Below are 17924 nucleotides of genomic sequence, written 5' to 3'. Positions count from 1 at the left end.
ATTTTTCGAGCAATAAATAAGCAAGGTTTACCACAGGCGACTGTCTAATTGTGAAGATTCTTCCATTTTTTCTTTTGTACTACCAAGTAAATCCAAATAATATATTTTGAGTAAAGGTGATTTGTCATAGAGAAATTAGAAACAGATATACCTGGAAAATACCTTTCCGGATATTTGTAAAGGAATTAACCGTAGTATATTTTCAGATAAATGAAGTTCGTTATTCATTCAAAACATTGTCTTACAAGCAAAAAAGTTTTCGGATATAAGGACATGATCGATTCTAAGACAACTAATGAACTGCTGATTCAATAACATGAGGAGAAAAAAAACTGAATGTGTCTAGTATAAATGTATCGTATTTAACCAGACTGGCAATATCGGATATTTATGAATTATAAGAACTGACATAGTTATATTTTCTATTAAGATAAAATTTAATATCAATCGAAACCTAACTTTAACATATTGGCGTCATGGTCAATTCAAAGACAACACATGAGTTGCTAAAAATTACACATAGGGAGAAGGAGAAGATTTCTCATAATTATATAAATGCCGTTTCTAAATAGTTTAGTAGTTGTAAGACTTCTTCAAATGATTTATACCCGGGCTTTGTTAATTAATGTTCATTCTCACATGATGTTTACAATGTTCTATGAAATATGTTCGTTTTTGTAAAATCAATGACAACGCCACGTTAGCGACATAATCTAATCTGAATTGTATTTTACAAAAGAAATGACAAGCTATGACATAGCTTTACAAAGTTACTATTATATATATGAAAAAATGTAAGAGTTTACGTATTTCTAAAGAACAAACTGCACTTTACTCCAAAGGGCAAACGAAAATTTAATTTAGTACATCTCTCATTAATATGTAAACTATTGGAACTTTCGAAAAAAAAACTGCCATTGCAATATCATTTTATGAAAGATGTTGTTGTGGAGAATAAAGTGTTCTGTCATAGAATCTTTGCCTTTGAATTATTTATGGCCATGCATATTATCTAAATTTTGCCATTCCTGACAAGAAAAAAATTATTTTCAATATTTCAAAGATGTAGTTTATTTTATAATTACTTTCCCCTGTTATGTGTATAAGACAAGGAAAACTGTTTACATTTATTTTTATTTTCCTTGTCCAAATGCCAATATACATGTATAACATATCTAACTTCAAGAGTAAAACGAGATACTTTGTGATGAAAACGTTAAGAGCTCTTCTTGTTTCAAGCCAGCGTTACACACTATTGCGTTTAAAAATTCATGAATGACTGACAGAAGACTTTATAAACAATGAAATGTATTGTAGAAATAACACAAATAAAACGATACTATAGAAGTTATCATTACGAAATGTTATACTTTATGTCTACAAATGTTTGTGTTTGTTTTTTATTCAAACAGATGCATCTATAATAATTATTCTGAATAAATCTTTGACATGATTTGTTATTATCTTAAAACTCATAAAAACAATTCATAAATTAATTTTAAATAAATTTCAAAGATAACATATATCATTGAACCTGAATCATTTTCTTCCTTCATTTTTGCAAACACATTGGAAAGTGTCGCTTCACTGAAAGCAGTTGTGAATTATAGAATGGAAAACCCACTTTTATTGAAAAATTATTTCAGTTGTCTTTTAAATGTTCACTAAAATACCGAAAAAAAAACGCTAATGTCATCATGATCATAAAGTTTACGTTACTACAGATGACATTTTCTTTTTTCCAGTCAGTGATTGTCGTATTTCAATATCACTTAACTCATACGACATATCATCCACCGACTTCCAAGCTAGAACTTTGTTTATACACTCATTACAACAAGCACAGTAGCAATTACAAATGCTTGGACCGAGTCTCATTGTCACAACAATGGGTAAAGATTTAATCGAAATAATAAAAGCAACAAAGAAAAATATATCAGGACAAAACAGTGCTTCGTTTTTGCACGATAAAATAGTCAAAAAGTACACGAGATTTATTGCACAGTTTAACATGCAAATAGTTGATGTAATATTTGTGTGAGAAACGTCCAAATCAGATGCTCGCTTTGACGCGTACGAATTATAGCCAAATCCTCGAACGTATAAAATACATAGTCCTCCAAGAGACAAACAGTATGGGAGAATGAATACTGTGCTGACATAAAATCCTGTCCAGATACTGACATGGTGACTTGGAGATGTAATATCTGCCGTGCAAATACCCATGTCTGTAAAACAAAAAGTTTGAACAAATATAATAATTATTCAGCATAAATAAAGTGCATTTTAAAGTTATGTTATCCGAGTCTCTAAGCGAGGGTAATATGTAACAGACAACTGTTAATACAAAACTGAATGACATGCATCTCATCTATTAGTTAATAAACAATATACTTTATACATAACGCATGGAATCTAATACGTTACCTTGAACAGGAAGATGTTTCTGAACATAGTTTTGAAAATCCGGCATCTCAATATGTGCTGTTAATGCTGTGTCACTTATATTTAATGTACTTGCAATGTCTTCAATAAATGACAAATCTGTTATATTCTGAGTGAAAAATTGACCATTCAAATGTTCCATGAACGTTTCTAAAGACTTCTTTGATGTTGCTCTGATACTGAATAAAATTCCATGTGGTAACCATTCCGCCTTGCCGACAATGATATCAAAGTGCTGGTGTATATGACGCGAAATTAATGACAGCATATCCGTTCTAGGGGAGCTGTAAGATGAGTGTCTAAGATGGCTGAATAGTTCGTGAAGATTCTGAAGTTTTAAAGCATCCGTGTGCTCCTTGTGACTTACAGGCAAAGGTAAGGATATATTTGAAGATACAAAGACATTCAGGTACCCTGAAATATATCATTGAACATTATAAATATTGAACATCTAAATGAATAATTATAATAGTCATTTCATAACGCGTGATTTTAGTTATTAATATGAATAACTAGTGCTTACAATTCATAATTTAAAAGTTTTCAATGTATCGTTATTTAGCTTCCTCCATTTGTTTTCTTTTTATATATTGTTTTTTAAGTTTTGAAAACCTAATAAATAAATGGTTTCATATTTTGAGTAGATTTTCACATAATTCATTGTCTTTGTCAGATATGTTTCTCACTTATTTGCTTTTACAGTTCTCCCGGGATCGTTTTACTTCTAAATCAATAGTATTTCTCTTAATGTTGACATAAAGAGTAAATGAGATGTGCCTGTTTTAAAGTTCTGCAAAATAACAAAATGTACCTCTAAGATAAGTATATTCTCCGAATCCATAGAACGGTCCGGTGACTGCCATCATGACAAGGAACAACATTCCTACTGCTATTATTTGTGTATTTCTATGTGAAAATGCTGCTGGGACTTCTGATGGAGACAAAATAGCTAGATATCTGTAATTGAAAGTAGTTATACCTTAATCTTAAATTTAACAGAAATAAATAAAACATGTACAGTGATATTGCAAACATAGCAACCATGCAGGGGGTCAATCAAATCTAACCAGCAACTTTTTCAAATAATGCTTTAAAGTTTCAATTTATATTTTAGTATATTTATAAAATATAATATTATTTTTGATAACTAAATAAGGTTGAATTTCTTACATGATGATTTAAAATAGAGATTTTTGTGCTTGTAAAAGATGAAACGGTTTACTTAATAAGAAGATGTGTTCAACTGTTGGCTAGTGGTAAGAGTGTCTGCCCCTCAACCCTGGACTCATGGGTTCGAGCATTTGACAACCGTACCGGTTAGTTCAAAGAAGCGAACTCGAAATAATATATTAATATAGGTTTTAAGAACTTGTTTCGCAATCGAGCTAAAATAAATATGCTTACACTTTGAAAAGAAAAGTGTTGTTTTTGTGAGGTGCAAGGGTGATAGAAATAGTGCATATATAGTTTTATCTTGTTATAGTTGTCAAAAAGTGAAACAACAAGAGTAATATTTTTGTTGCACATGTATAAGATTTCTTATAGCAACCATACCTTTCTATTACTGCTAATGTTATCATCCATGCCGTAAATGCCAGCATTGTGGTGGATGCAAAACCCCAAATTTCACATGCACCAAATCCAAGCGGCCATTCACCTTCAATTAAAGATGTAATAAGTTTAAATAATTATGTCATAATAAAAATATCAAACAAATTAAATAGCAATGTGAAAATCTATTTATAGTATTTCAGGAAAGGCAAATGTATTCCTCGGGTTAAAATAATTTCCAAGATAATCGTTTATGTGTATTTTTGAGCAGAGTATGTATTCCTTTGAATGTGGAATCAAAATGGATTTTTACTATTATATCGTACGATTTACTAAATTACCATTAGAAGTTTTAAAAGCATTTGTCTTTCCAAGTGAACAACATAATATGTTTGCAATTGCAAATTTTAATATAGTAATGAATTCTTAAAACGTTTAATTAAATGTCTTCATTTTGTATTTTATTATTATAAAAATGTCCCTATCTAAATTAATGAGATCTTGATTGATTTAGAGGAACAATGTTGCATTGCCATGAAATCAACTTGAGAAGCACTTACGAATTAGTGGCATAAATAAATACATACACACGATTCAGAGGAATCAATTTCTTTCGACAGAATAGCTGTCTGACAATGTAATCATTTGATAAAACAATAGCTTTTGTTAAGAGTTTTGTACAATGTTACAATTATGCTAATCGTTTAAGTTCGTCGTGTGTTTTACAAATATCTTGCAAAGTAGATAATTTCCCCTTGCATTGCAGACTTAAAAAGCATAGAAATAACAACATGATATAAGTTTTTGTATAAACATCTGGAAAAAATGTAATTCCACGAAAGCATTAATCACGACAAGATCACACTAAAATTGCAGACTCGGTTTTATTGTGTCCGTACATGAGGGTAAATGAAAAAGTGCAACATCCCTCACTCCCGTTAGCACCGGCTATAGAAGTACTCAATTTATCAATATATCTGAACTATATTGACAACTGGATTTATATTATGATATTTATCAAAATAGTTTGTATTAATAAAAATTGAAATGAATCGAATAGTAAATTAAATCAAAGTCTTAAAATGTAACCTTAATGGTTATCACAATGAACTGTATTAAAGAAATATATATATGTTTTAGCTTCATTGAATTGACTTTTAAAGCATACAAACTGTTACAACAGTCTATACTAATGGAGATAATAATAATACAGAAAGCAATTTTGACCAAGCCTATGACTAAATCTTGAACTGATACGAAATATAAACTGAGATTCCTAGACAACAGCCTGTACTTAAAATAGGTAAAAATGATGTACAAAAACCCCGGTCAGTCTCACTAATTTCCTTTCTCATAACTATTTGTAAACATAATGTTCCCTGTGCATCAAACCTATGCTTATACGTCTCCGGATATAAACATCTTAAATTCAATGTTATTTCGACGTAATCAAAGGTTCTTATGGACTGCGGCTGCAAATATGTCTTATTTTATATACTGAATCAATGCGAAACCCGTCCTTTTACAGCTTAGGTTTTTCCCCGAATAAATATGATTGTTTTGAATTTAGAACTGTCAATTTTAATTCCTAGAGGATTGCAAAACAAAAGTCTTAACTTGTGAAATTTGCATTTCATAGTCTGTTCTTCTGATATTTAGTCTGGCCTTAATTTATGATAGCAAAGGATTATGCATGAAAAAAAATCATTTCTATTCAGATTAGATGTTTACATTTTTGTTAAATTTCAGTTACTTTTATGTTGACTTGCTTAGTTTCTTATTCATTTGTTTCAAAAAACATTAAGCTCTAAACAGAACAATTACTCTTTCATGATAAGATGTAAATCAGACGATGCTAAATTCAAATATGTAACACATTTATTTTTTTACACTTTTAACATTCATTGTCTAGTATTGAAATGTGATATAAATGTTGTTATAACGTACGTATTAAGATAAGTTATTGTTGTTTTTTTCGTTACCAAAAGATGAAGTTTAACTCCTGTAAAGCTACTTGTAACGTTTTCTTACAGTTATTTAAATTGGAATGTCAAACGTTTCTTCATTCATACGTAAATCATACGACACAAACATGTCTTAGAGTAAATTTTATTTTGGAGTAAAACAAGAGGTCGATTGCCTGAACTCGATTACATGGAGGAAGAGGGCATTTTTTAAAAAAAAAAAACCTCATATTTAACAAATTATTTTTTTATAAGTTCACAAAAGTTCACCTAATCTCTTGGCAAAGCGATTTCGGACGAGGAGATTCAAATGCGTTTATGTAACCGAAGTAACGCATGTAGCAGTGCATTTCTCACTATGTTATTTATAATAACAAACTTTCAACTTTTGTATAGCACCAAAGATTATCATACATATTAACCATTTAAGAGTACTTATTTATTTATTCAAAAGATTAATGTTTGTGAAGGAGTTTATCTTCGTCTCTGCAAAACAATATCTATTCCTCAAAACATCTGGATGCGTTGAAAAAATACACGAGATGAAAAGGTTATGAACGATTCAACTATCAGTTTATGTACTGATAGTATATCCTACGACACTTTACGTAATGCCAGAACATTTATTCCTGAAAAGTCCTCAATAAAATAGTTGTGTTGATCGTATCGTTCATTTACAGATGGTATACTAGTAAATAAGTTTAAATTTCCCCTATATCTAAGTTGACATATTGATCAGAGTTGTTAAAACAGCATTGTCTTGATATTCTTGCTAATTTTCATGATTTGTTTCTAAAGTAAAATCTTGTGAAGTGAATAAAGAAAGAAACTTACATATCACACTAAGTCTTACAATCACCAAAAATTACCAAAAACGAGGTCATAAGATTTATTCAAACATACTTTTCTGCGAAAGTCTCGAAGTAGAATTATTGTAAATTATTATTTGAATATTGAATCGTTTTACTTTTCTTAAAATCTTAGTACATTTTTCTTCAGTTTGATTTTCTTGAAATATTTAGGCAAATCTGAAGGCATGCAACTTTAAAAGAACCAGATGTTATGTCAATATACATTTCAAATATATTATCTACATTTCTCAACACCCTATATCCTTGGCAAGCAGCAATAGCACGTTCATTTTCTAATTTCTAATCCTACAACTCAATAATTTATAAAATACTTTTCTTTTTTGATATCGATTTACATATCAGTGGCCTAAAGTTTTCATGTATTTTTCAAGAAATTGGCTTGTTAATCTAGAAAACATGTTTGAAAGTTTCTATTTTAGAATTTTCAAAACTCCCAAGATTTTTCCTGTTATATGTTAATTCAGTTGTGGTAAGGCACATTAAATGTCAATTAAAAAGAACGTATTAATTGTGTCATTCCACAAATTTTATCGGTTGCTATGTAATTGAATATAGGCAGATATCAATGGAAAGCCAATATTCAGTCTTCAACACCAAATATAGTGAGTTATTTCTGCCAAAATATAGCAGCACTGTGATGATTGTCGTTCCATTTTCTCATTACCAATAACAGGCATTCAAATATTGTTTAATATTAAGGTGTATACTTTCCTTAAAAGGGTTATCAAAGCAAAAAATAAAAATAATAAAAATAAAAAAATAAATAAATGAAAAATAACACCATTAACAATAGACAAGTAATAAGGGCAACTTGCAGGATCTTTTACTTTATTAATAACAGAACATTGATACTGCCTTACATGTTTGTCACGAAATAAGGGGGTTGCCAGAAGGGATGTGATAAATAAAATAATATAAATAAATGAAAAATAACAGCATTCACAAGAGACAAGTAATAAGGGCAACTTGCAGAATCTTTAGTTTATTAATAACAGAACATTGATACTGCCTAACATGCTTGTCACGAAATAAAAGCGTTTTTTGTCCATAATTGTAAAAACACGTCTTTATTTATATCGTGACAAGAAGCATATTTAAGTGCCTTAATTGAAAAAAGTTGTTTTTTAGTTATAGTGTCAGCGGCCTACCCATTGACTCGTCGCTAGATGAACTAAAGATAATAACTGAACAAATTTGTAAAGGACTGTTTAATTCAATTTACTTAGACACGTGTGCTTTATAATGAAGTATGTTGTTTTTTTACTCCTTTTACAACAAATATATAAAAACAAGCTTTTTATAAAATGTAACACTATATGTTGCCAGTTATACACCATTTCAAGATATAAAGACTTTCCTGCCACAACAATTAAATTATTATGATAAATAAGGATAAAATCATTTTGACTTTATATTTTCGGAGAAGACTCTTTTATTGGTTAAAGGTATATTCTATAAGTAACACATGATGTAAATAATATATTACATTTCTCTGCTTGACATTGTAAACTTTATATGTTTCTAATAACTTTGTTAATTTGAAGACGATACTGTAAAGGTCTTGATGATTTAGAAAAATAAGTACAAAAACATCTTTGAAATTTTTGTCATTAATTTTTGTTTGACAAGTTCTTTCTATTAAACGTCCAAGCATCGGAATCGACTTGATTTGATTTTATAAAAGCTAATACGTCATCTTTCTTATCATCTATATTATTTCTAACTTAAGGGGAAATATCATTTAATACGTAAATAATTTTTATGTAAAATCATTTTTAAAAATAAAACATATATGTAAAGAATTAAAAACGGAAAATCAAGCTGTTAGTGTACTCATAAACAAGCTGTCGGGAAACTAGAAGTAGGGTGAAAAAAAAGGTCAGGCAAATAATTATGTGACTAATAAACAAATTGATATAGTCTATAGTTAATTCTTCTTTTCCTGAATATGCTACAGACGCATGTTACGATCGCTATGGTGTTGCAACCATTTAAAGGTAATGTTTATAAATAAACCGTTCATTATTTAATAGAAACGGCATTGTATATTAGAAATAGAAAAAGTTAATTGTGGTGTACATCACTTGCTCCTTACTTTCTATTAAGCAACATTGATTAAAAATTGGATACACTTTTCAAATAGAATTATTTTTGTTGAAGACGCAATGCTCTTTAAACGATTTCCCGCTGATTTTTAAAATGACATTTCATACTTGGAACTGGAAGCTGTCAGAACCATACTTTTGATTTGCACGATAAAGCAATGACCTTTCACAGCAAGACAGAATAGTGTCTCTTTTGTTTAAGTGGCAATTTGTATAATTCTTATAAGGTCAAGTATCTATATGTAGATTAAATGAAATGTACTATACTGATTGTAATTGGCAATTGTTTTGTTCTTTTGTCTGACAACGCACTTACCATGACAAAAGTTTAAAAAAATACGTATCTGGAGATATAAATAATTAATTGAGAATTGATCGTTATGTTAAGATACTTTTTAATATATATTTAAATTAGGGTTAATGCAATGTTTCAATTTGACATTTCCCTTATAATGTTTGAATATGAATGAAACATTTATAGATTATTGGTATACAGCCGTAAATTTCATTTGTAAAATGGGCAGCTGAAGATAAACATCAATAAATTTGACAACTCATTGACATTTAATTAGTGAGAGAAACTCGATGTAATTTCTCAAAATGGTCTTTTCAGTGATGAAGGTTAGCTTTCTTGTATGTTTAATGTTTTTATTGCAAAGCGTATAAAAGGATCAACACATTTCATTTACACGCATTTTGCGAAAAGTGCTGACATTTTGTTAGCTGTTTTGAAATTGAAATGTTAAACGCATACGACTTTGAGCAAAAACATGGGGCAATATTTAAAATTGATGTGAAATTAAGATATTAAAAATGACTTGTAGTTTATTTTTTATACTTTGACATTAAAGTTAAACGAATAATCATTTACTTACCAGACGCCGCAGACAACAGTAAATTGAACAAGCCCATGGTATCACTCACTAAAGCAGATATGAGTAAATATTTGACGATTTGTTTGAAACTTGGATCCATGTTTTCAAGCCTCTGTAGTCTAGAAAAGATATTTATCGCTCCAATTAGGAGCAGGACAATGGTTACGACCAGTCCCAAACACTTGAGTATCCCTATAAAATCCATTTTCCTGATAGCTTAAAGCATGAGCATCACAATATTTCTAAATAATTAAACAAATAATCAAAAGTAATTAAAAATATTTTTCCCACTACATTGTTTAAATCTTGTTTGACATTTATTCATGATTAGTTTGACTAAGTATTAATACATAAACATATCACAATACACAATTATCATGTGAAAATGTTTGTATTCCTTGTTTAATATTTATTTTCACATTTCCGGGTTTTATTTTTGCTCTAAAGTAATTCTTACTGGTCAATCCTTTCCTTTTCTGCTATATTTAAGTAGTTTTCTTTATTCCGAACTAAGCAACTGAGCGATTACCAATGTTTTTCTGCTCAAAACGTAAAAGGTGTGAAATCCCGCTGTTACAATTTCCAATACAACTCTCCGATGAAGAATCACACTGCACGTCTCCGAACAAATGCATTGACTTTTATACTCATTGGAAAAATAAAAAATGTTTAACCAACAGAAACCATTAATCAATCTGCTGAAAGATTTGAAAAGAGAATAAAAAGTAAATAAACATTCTTGTTTCGTTTAAATGGTAACATTTGCGATATGTTTTTAAGAGAGAAAGCTAATTACAAAATTTACACATAAACAGAAATTGATTCCATTCATAATCAAAGTCATAGAAATTTTGCGGAAGAAATAACACAAAATTAATAAAATATATATCGCACGTTTTATTGCGTGATATAATTGGTTAACATATGGTGTCTTTAAGCTAGTCAGCTAGGCAGCAATCAAAGTCTCTCAAAAAATGCATAATTATATTTTGTCACACACTCTCTTCTCCACAAAATATACAAATGATAGAAAAAAATATGCAGAAGTGTATGAAATAATGCGCTAATTATGAATGTATGTAATTATGTATTCTAGCTTTGCTTTCTAGGATTCTCAAAATTGTAGTAGGAATTGCAAATGCGGCGAAGTTGCACAAGAAATTTTGCTATCACGTGTTGAATTGTACTAAATATAAATGTGCCTTGTGTTCATAATACTAAATGGCCTTTAATGTATCACATTAATTAACAATTTAAGCAAAAATTATGTAGAATTTAATGCAATTGTCTATGATATTGCAAATATTGAGATTTTTTACCTTATCTTTTCATTCAATACGATACAGTTGTAATATATTTTTGTTGTAGCAATAAGTATTTGCACTTTAATACAAATGTATGATTTTTACTATTATTTTTACATAAGTTTGCATCTTGATATCCGTCTGTTAAAGGTAACAATGATTTATTCCAATACATTCATAAATACGACTTGATACTATTCAAGCGGAACTGGGACACAGGAGATGGAGTTCATAAATGCAAGCTTCAATTCAGCGACATGCACATGAAGCTGATATTTAACTCTTTGATTTAAGACAAATATTGACTAATGCATTAAGTCAGTAATCAATAAACAGTATGATATAATCTGCTTTCTGCCACGCTGGCGAGGTCTTTAAAGAGCGTTGTAAATACCGTTGTTCACTTCAAAATGATAAGAAAAAATATTAAAAATCAATTAATATTAATATGTCCGTTCAATTTAATTTGATTAAATATGCAAAATATGAATATTAGTCTAGCATCAGCTTCGATAATAAATCGACATTAAGATATATATTTTTCACGTAAAGACCGTACCAGCTAGCACTCCGAACGGAAGGTCGATGGTTGTATCTGGGTACCTGAAAAATGTAGCAGTAAAGTTTTGAATTATCCTTAATTTTTGTTTCTACAATGCCAGTTGAAGTAAATATAATTATGCAAATGTAGAAGTAATATTGTCATTCAATGAACTTTAGCCATTACTCAAGAACAGATCAATACGCATTGTCTTGCAAGCTTCTCATTTAGTTACATTTTTATAGAAAAAATATTAATAATAATAACAACAACAACAACAACAAAAAACAAGTTTTCAAGTGTTTAAAGTTTTGAAAGATAAACTTATTACATCGACGTCATCAGATGAGTTAACCAATCAAATACGGCTATCAATATAGCAAAATTATGCTTGTTGAATTATTGAAATATAAATGAACAAGTTATTGTTTGGCTCTTTTTATGGTACTGTAAATTCCTATGGCGGCGATGTTTTCCTTCTGTGTATAATTAAAATATTCCACAGCGCAATGAGATGAGAGAATCGCAATATTTTCCATCTTGTTTTGAATTATTTCTTGAAGTCAGATTTAAGTAATTTCAATGATGATTTTCCTGTAAGGAAAAGTGAAATGCCCATAATTCATGATGACATTAAAAATGTTATCGCCTGTCTACACAGAGTTTGCATGACCGTTAAGTACTGAAATCGGATATTTAACTGATAAATGTGATAGAAATTCTATAAGTTCTGATCTGTCGACATCAATAGAGTAATCCATACAACAAGAATATCGTATATGACATTAGAATAGTTTTTATGTTTTCCATTTCTGAAGGTTAAAGCTATACATTCACCATCTTTGTTTCATTTTTCCTATCAAAATAGGTGAAGATAGAACACGAAAACAAATTTCAACTTTCTTCACTTTTTAAGAATATTCAATACATGTTGTTTTGTCTGTTTTGTTTTTGTTTTTATAATTTCAAAATAATATAGAAAAATGTGAAAATGACTATATCCCGCTGGTCTAGATAATAATATGAAAAATGTTGTTCAAAAATTATTTACAAATCTTTTACCTTTATTGATAGTGTATGTATCAATACGTTATAAAAAACAAATTGTTTAATAAAAGTTGTTTCCGAATTTCATTTTTGAACAAATTTGAGGAACCTAAAGACACGATTTGAAAATGTCTTCAAAGCTTTTGACTTTATAGATTTCATCTTAAGATGCTTTTAAACATTGAGATGCTTTTAAAGCCCGAAAAAGAATCATACTTTTTAATATATTTATTTTACCTTTCCTTTTTAACAATTCCAAATAGAAAACCTTTTTTGTCATATAACTGAGTTATCTTTAAGTGCATAACATTTTTTCCAATTAGTTAAACTAAATTGTGTTCGTATTTTGTATTGAAGTCAAAACACCAGTTTGTTTATAGTTTGCTACATTTATACCTCTCCAGCAGCACTATTGTATCAAGGCGATACGCATCAAATGTGCTCTTAGTACATACATACAACATTTTGAAAAAAAAAATTGAAATCTCTAGGGAAAAGCTATGTAATCACTTTTGATATGTCTTTATTAGACATAGGGCTTTCATTTGAAAACAACATCTTAAACCTATTGAGCTTGCATTCTCACAGTCATTGAGCATTTAGAAATCATTCAAGTGTTTAATAATACTATGAATTTAACATACAATGCCTGTCGATATATCTTGACAAAAGTAAAGAAATGGCCGTTATATTTACATAATTTTGAAATATATACTGTTTAAGTCGTCTTTATTAGATGGGACCTCGTAAACCAGGTCTTAACATGCCGTTTTCTGTTGTTTTTGTTTTGTGGTTTGTACATTATGTTAGTCTTCAGTGAGTACCTATGTGCCATCCAAATTTAATCTTTTTTTATATTGAAAAGTTTTTTACACAATCTAAGATCACCAATTAAAGTCATATAAACATAAAGTCAAAAGAAGTGTTAAGATGAAAATATATTCTGGCCAATATCTACAGACAGAAAATAAGATAATTCAATTCAGAAACAATTGTGGACAGGTATTGATCATAGCAGTTAGATTGATAGGTCACTTCTGTGGCAGTCAATTCTTTCCGTTATCAATTTATCATAATCACTTTGTATAATGGATACATGGTTACAGATGGCCACGTTGGCTGATAATTACCCATCACATAAAACACAATGACTTTGATAATATAACAGTAATGCATCGTTGCTATAAATATGTTGTATCGTTGTTATGAATAGGTTTGGTAAATATTCTATATAATTATATTGTATGTGTGCTTTTGTTTATGTTGACTAAATAAGCTATTTGATACGACATATATAAACTATTAGACAATAGAGGGAAAATGTGACGATATCTTTTAAATGGTGTGTCATGAAAGCAAAATATCTGAGTGACGATGTCGCGTCTGCTTGTGATGTTAGCAATGTTTAATCTAAAAAGCAGGGTTTTTACCTACACTTTCGTTTAGAGTTTTGTTTATTTAAAGTTAATTTAAAATTTACCTGCAATCAAAATTCAAAATTCTTGATAGGAACGATGTTATTCCGAAAGGAAGGACCACATCAGGGCATAGAAGAAATGCATTCAATTTATTTCTTATCAAATTTGGATTTAAGACAAAATACCACGAACCAAAAACATAATAAGACAATATAGTGCTATATGCTGTTTGAGGTAATTAGATTGACAGGTCAATTCCGTGATGAAAATACATCATGTTACAACCGATGTGTTTCGCTGTTCGCCTGTTATAACATAACTGATATGTCTTATGAAAGAATGTGTTAACACATTACATTGTTGACAGCCAATGAACCATATTTGAAAATATAATCATAGTTAATTGTAGATGATAAACTAGATGTAATACAATTTAAAATATATATTTTACACTGTATTGTAGAAGATAAGTTTGGCACTGTTATCATCATATCTTTGTTTATGTCAAATAATTATACACTATTTTTATTTAAATAGAACTGGGTAAGTGGCTATTTGAGGAAGCCATGCAGATAGCTTAAGGAATGTCAGCGGTTTCCCTCAGGTGCCCGTTCGTGTTGAGGGTGCCTGTGGACTTCCTACACCATTTAAGCTTGAAATGACCTACATGACATCGGCTGTGTCGGTGTAACGTAAGACAAAAAATGAATCGCAAATATGTTACTTACGATAAATCAATTATAACATAACATTTTATCCATCTGAAATAATGGCATTTTACTACTACAATGTACTATAATTATTCTAAATAAAATACAAGAAAGGGATTCCGTGTTTAACTCTGACTAAGCTAAAATGTTTTAAGTTATACATATTAACAAATATTCATATAGACATTTATTTTGTTGTTTATTTCGTTCAATTTTAAAGCTTTATTTCAACGAGTGTATCCTAAATACGAGTATATATATAAGGGTCATAAATCACAGGTCTTCTTTTAATAGAATTATGATCACCGTTAGTGTTAAAGTAGTATAGATGTCTTTACTGCTTATTTTCTCAGAAATATAGTTTTAACACATTCATTCATTTTTGTTGGCAAATCAGTAGTACAAATTGCATTTCGTTTATACTAATATATATTAGTTCGATTGTGATGGAATATATAAGCTTATTGAAACACTCTCGAATCCGTTCATGCTAACAACCATTACTAAGCAAGTGTTAAGCTTCTTGTTCACGGAAACAACTGCTTGCCTTGACGGGATTTGAACCCCATGCGGCCAGCAATGCTTTACTAGTCCGATGCATTAACCACTCGGCCACGCAGAAGGTTTACATATTGCATTTGGCCATTCACAAAGTTAGAACAAGCACTGTGGTATCTTTTCGTTATAAATTTTAAATATCCTCATATACATCACTTAATATACATACATAATGTCATTTTATACAGACATTAAAGAACAATTGCAGTACAATATACCATGACATAATTACAGATATAAATGTCTTTCCTTTCGTCAGTCGGTTCTTTGCAGCTGCTAATTGCTTTGCGATACGAAACTGCGATTACTTTGTCCTCGGGCAACTATATTTATGTAAAACAAGCTTTGAACTACTTGTTAAGAATCTTTATCTTAGCACCTATAACACAACTATACAACAATAAAACCCTAATTTTATCTAAAGATAAAAGCATAATGACTCATGATGTTAATATAAAAGATATCTATTTTCTGAAAAGCCATTTCAGAGACAAATACTTCACTTTTCTTTCTTCAAACGAAACACCACACTTTAAATTTCATTTTGGCTTGATACATTTGATTATTAGAAAGTGTTGTCCTTGTAAGTAAGGTGGTCGTTTACAGTTGGTCAAAATAGGATTTCATATTTGTGTGTAAAGATATCAGTCAACTGCTTTGGAAACATATCTTCGAGCGGGTTAAACAACTGTAATTTAAACAATTTATTGAAATATTTTGGTTGGAGTTTACGTCGCACCACCACAATATAGGTTAAATGGCTTTGCTGGTAAAGGAAGACCCCAGGTGCCCATTTTTGTGTTATTTAAGGCAAAACGAGCACCTGAGTAGAACCTAGGAATGTTCCATTAGCTAGCTGTATAGATTTCTCACATGAAAAAAATTCGAAGACGCTGGCGGTAAGATGCAAGTGGTTTGACGTCAAAGACCTTAACCACTCGGCCACGGAAGCCCCTATTTATTGAAATATTGATATGACTTTTCATCCTTATCTTTACCTATATCCTTGGATTAACATGAAATGAAGGAGTCTCGAGACAGAAAATATATGTGTAGTAATAGGCTAATAGAGTTATGAATACTTTAAAACAATATTGCAGACTTTTCATTTCAAAAGACCCTCTCTTTCGATAAAAAGAACTTAAATATAAGGTATTGATTAAAGCCTTTGAAAAGGTTTTGAATATTTTTTCCAAAACACCTTAAATAAAACACACGAATACACCTTTATCAAAAACCGAGCACTTGTGCTCAAAAATAACTACAAACAATTTGCATTAAAATTACAACAACAATTCTTTTTTTTTCAAAATGTTGGGAAGTGACGTAAAACACATTTTATCCGGTGTTAATTTTTAATTATGCACGTCACACTTTTTGTTACTTCACAAAATCAATTTACATTGATCGGTATATGTGAAAGTTACTTTATTACGATTTTTATAAATGTAATAATTAACTATGTCATGGTACTTAGTTAAATGTCCCGGTTGAATGAACAACAGGTCGCGTGTCAATCTATTTGACACTTATCACCTTGTCAATCCAATTATTTAAAGAAAGTGTACAATACAAATTATGTAATATTATGTAATACAGGGTAATATAATTTTATCTTAACACCTTGCTGTTTCAATTCAAATTACTGATGAAAAAGTCGACTAATGATACCTTAAACAGACGACATGTGTATGCCCTTTTTGACCATTGAATTATTAGTCCCGCATATTTTCGTAGATTTGTTATAAATATCAATTCACGTTTTCAGTACTTACCACTGTAAGTCAAAATTAATGTTTATTGGTTTCCATAACATGAAATTGCGACTATATAAGCCTTAGAGTATCATAAACTATATTCATCGTTATTGCTTTTTTGCCCTACGCAGAATGCGCATGTGCTAATTGCAACTTTCGTTACTATGGAAAAAGGTTTATAAATCTATCTGTCATTATTTACAAAATCATTCTTTACCTTTATGGATGTTTGACAAATATGTAGTGAACAACTCCATGTGTTTGGATATATTGCCTTGAGCATTTTATTGGTTAAATACTAATATTTCCTTAAACTACATTGATAGTAAAAGCGGAGAGCCTTTTCATTATTTGCCTGTTTGCTTCAAAAACGAAAATCTAATCTTTTAAGCTACACATCAAGACTCTTTTACAGCGCGGTTTAATAATGTAAAGTACTGTTTCCGTAATAACAATTGTGATAACATAGATAGCAGAAATTAGAATACAGACAATCCCGTTGTATTGAAAGGGCTTGTCTGCTGTGATCAAGTTTTAGCATACACGAAATTATAATTACCACGTGATACAATGTTGGTGATTAATTAAATAAGTATTGCTTTTTTTTCTTCCGCTAGACCATTGTGAGTTTGGATTAACAATTAATATGTCCATTACTTTTTTCAAGTTTATTTTTTATCATTTTTTATTCATCGGAAAACAAAATGGGTAGAATATGTAACAATTTGTATCATGAATATTCAAGATATTCTAAATATTCTATGGGTTTTTTTAAAA

The 17924-nt window shown here is 29.8% G+C and overlaps 1 protein-coding gene across 1 annotated transcript; it reads right to left on the bottom strand.

The window, feature by feature from the left end:
• Positions 1-1658: 1658 nt before the first annotated feature.
• On the bottom strand, positions 1659-10269 carry LOC132740218 (uncharacterized). Its single transcript, XM_060728078.1, has 5 exons — positions 9813-10269; positions 4000-4102; positions 3257-3402; positions 2428-2859; positions 1659-2228 (listed from the first exon to the last, which is right to left on the bottom strand). The coding sequence occupies exons 1-5, from the start codon at positions 10015-10017 to the stop codon at positions 1711-1713; spliced, it is 1404 nt and encodes a 467-aa protein (XP_060584061.1). The 5' UTR covers positions 10018-10269; the 3' UTR covers positions 1659-1710.
• Positions 10270-17924: the final 7655 nt, after the last annotated feature.

The sequence above is a fragment of the Ruditapes philippinarum genome, unplaced genomic scaffold (assembly GCF_026571515.1).
Source record: "Ruditapes philippinarum isolate M1 unplaced genomic scaffold, ASM2657151v2 ctg9771_1_1_1_1, whole genome shotgun sequence".
In the NCBI taxonomy this organism is placed as follows: Eukaryota; Metazoa; Mollusca; class Bivalvia; order Venerida; family Veneridae; genus Ruditapes; species Ruditapes philippinarum.
This window is presented reverse-complemented; position numbering and strand designations above follow the sequence as displayed.

What these genes read in the sequence shown, in the direction of transcription:
- LOC132740218 (XM_060728078.1), bottom strand. Translation starts at nt 10,017, where the DNA reads ATGGATTTTATAGGGATACTCAAGTGTTTGGGACTGGTCGTAACCATT. An exon ending in AGAATATACTTATCTTAGAG is followed by an intron (nt 2,860 to 3,256) that starts GTACATTTTGTT and finishes GATATATTTCAG; the next exon opens with GGTACCTGAATGTCTTTGTA. An exon ending in GAAACATCTTCCTGTTCAAG is followed by an intron (nt 2,229 to 2,427) that starts GTAACGTATTAG and finishes TTTGTTTTACAG; the next exon opens with ACATGGGTATTTGCACGGCA.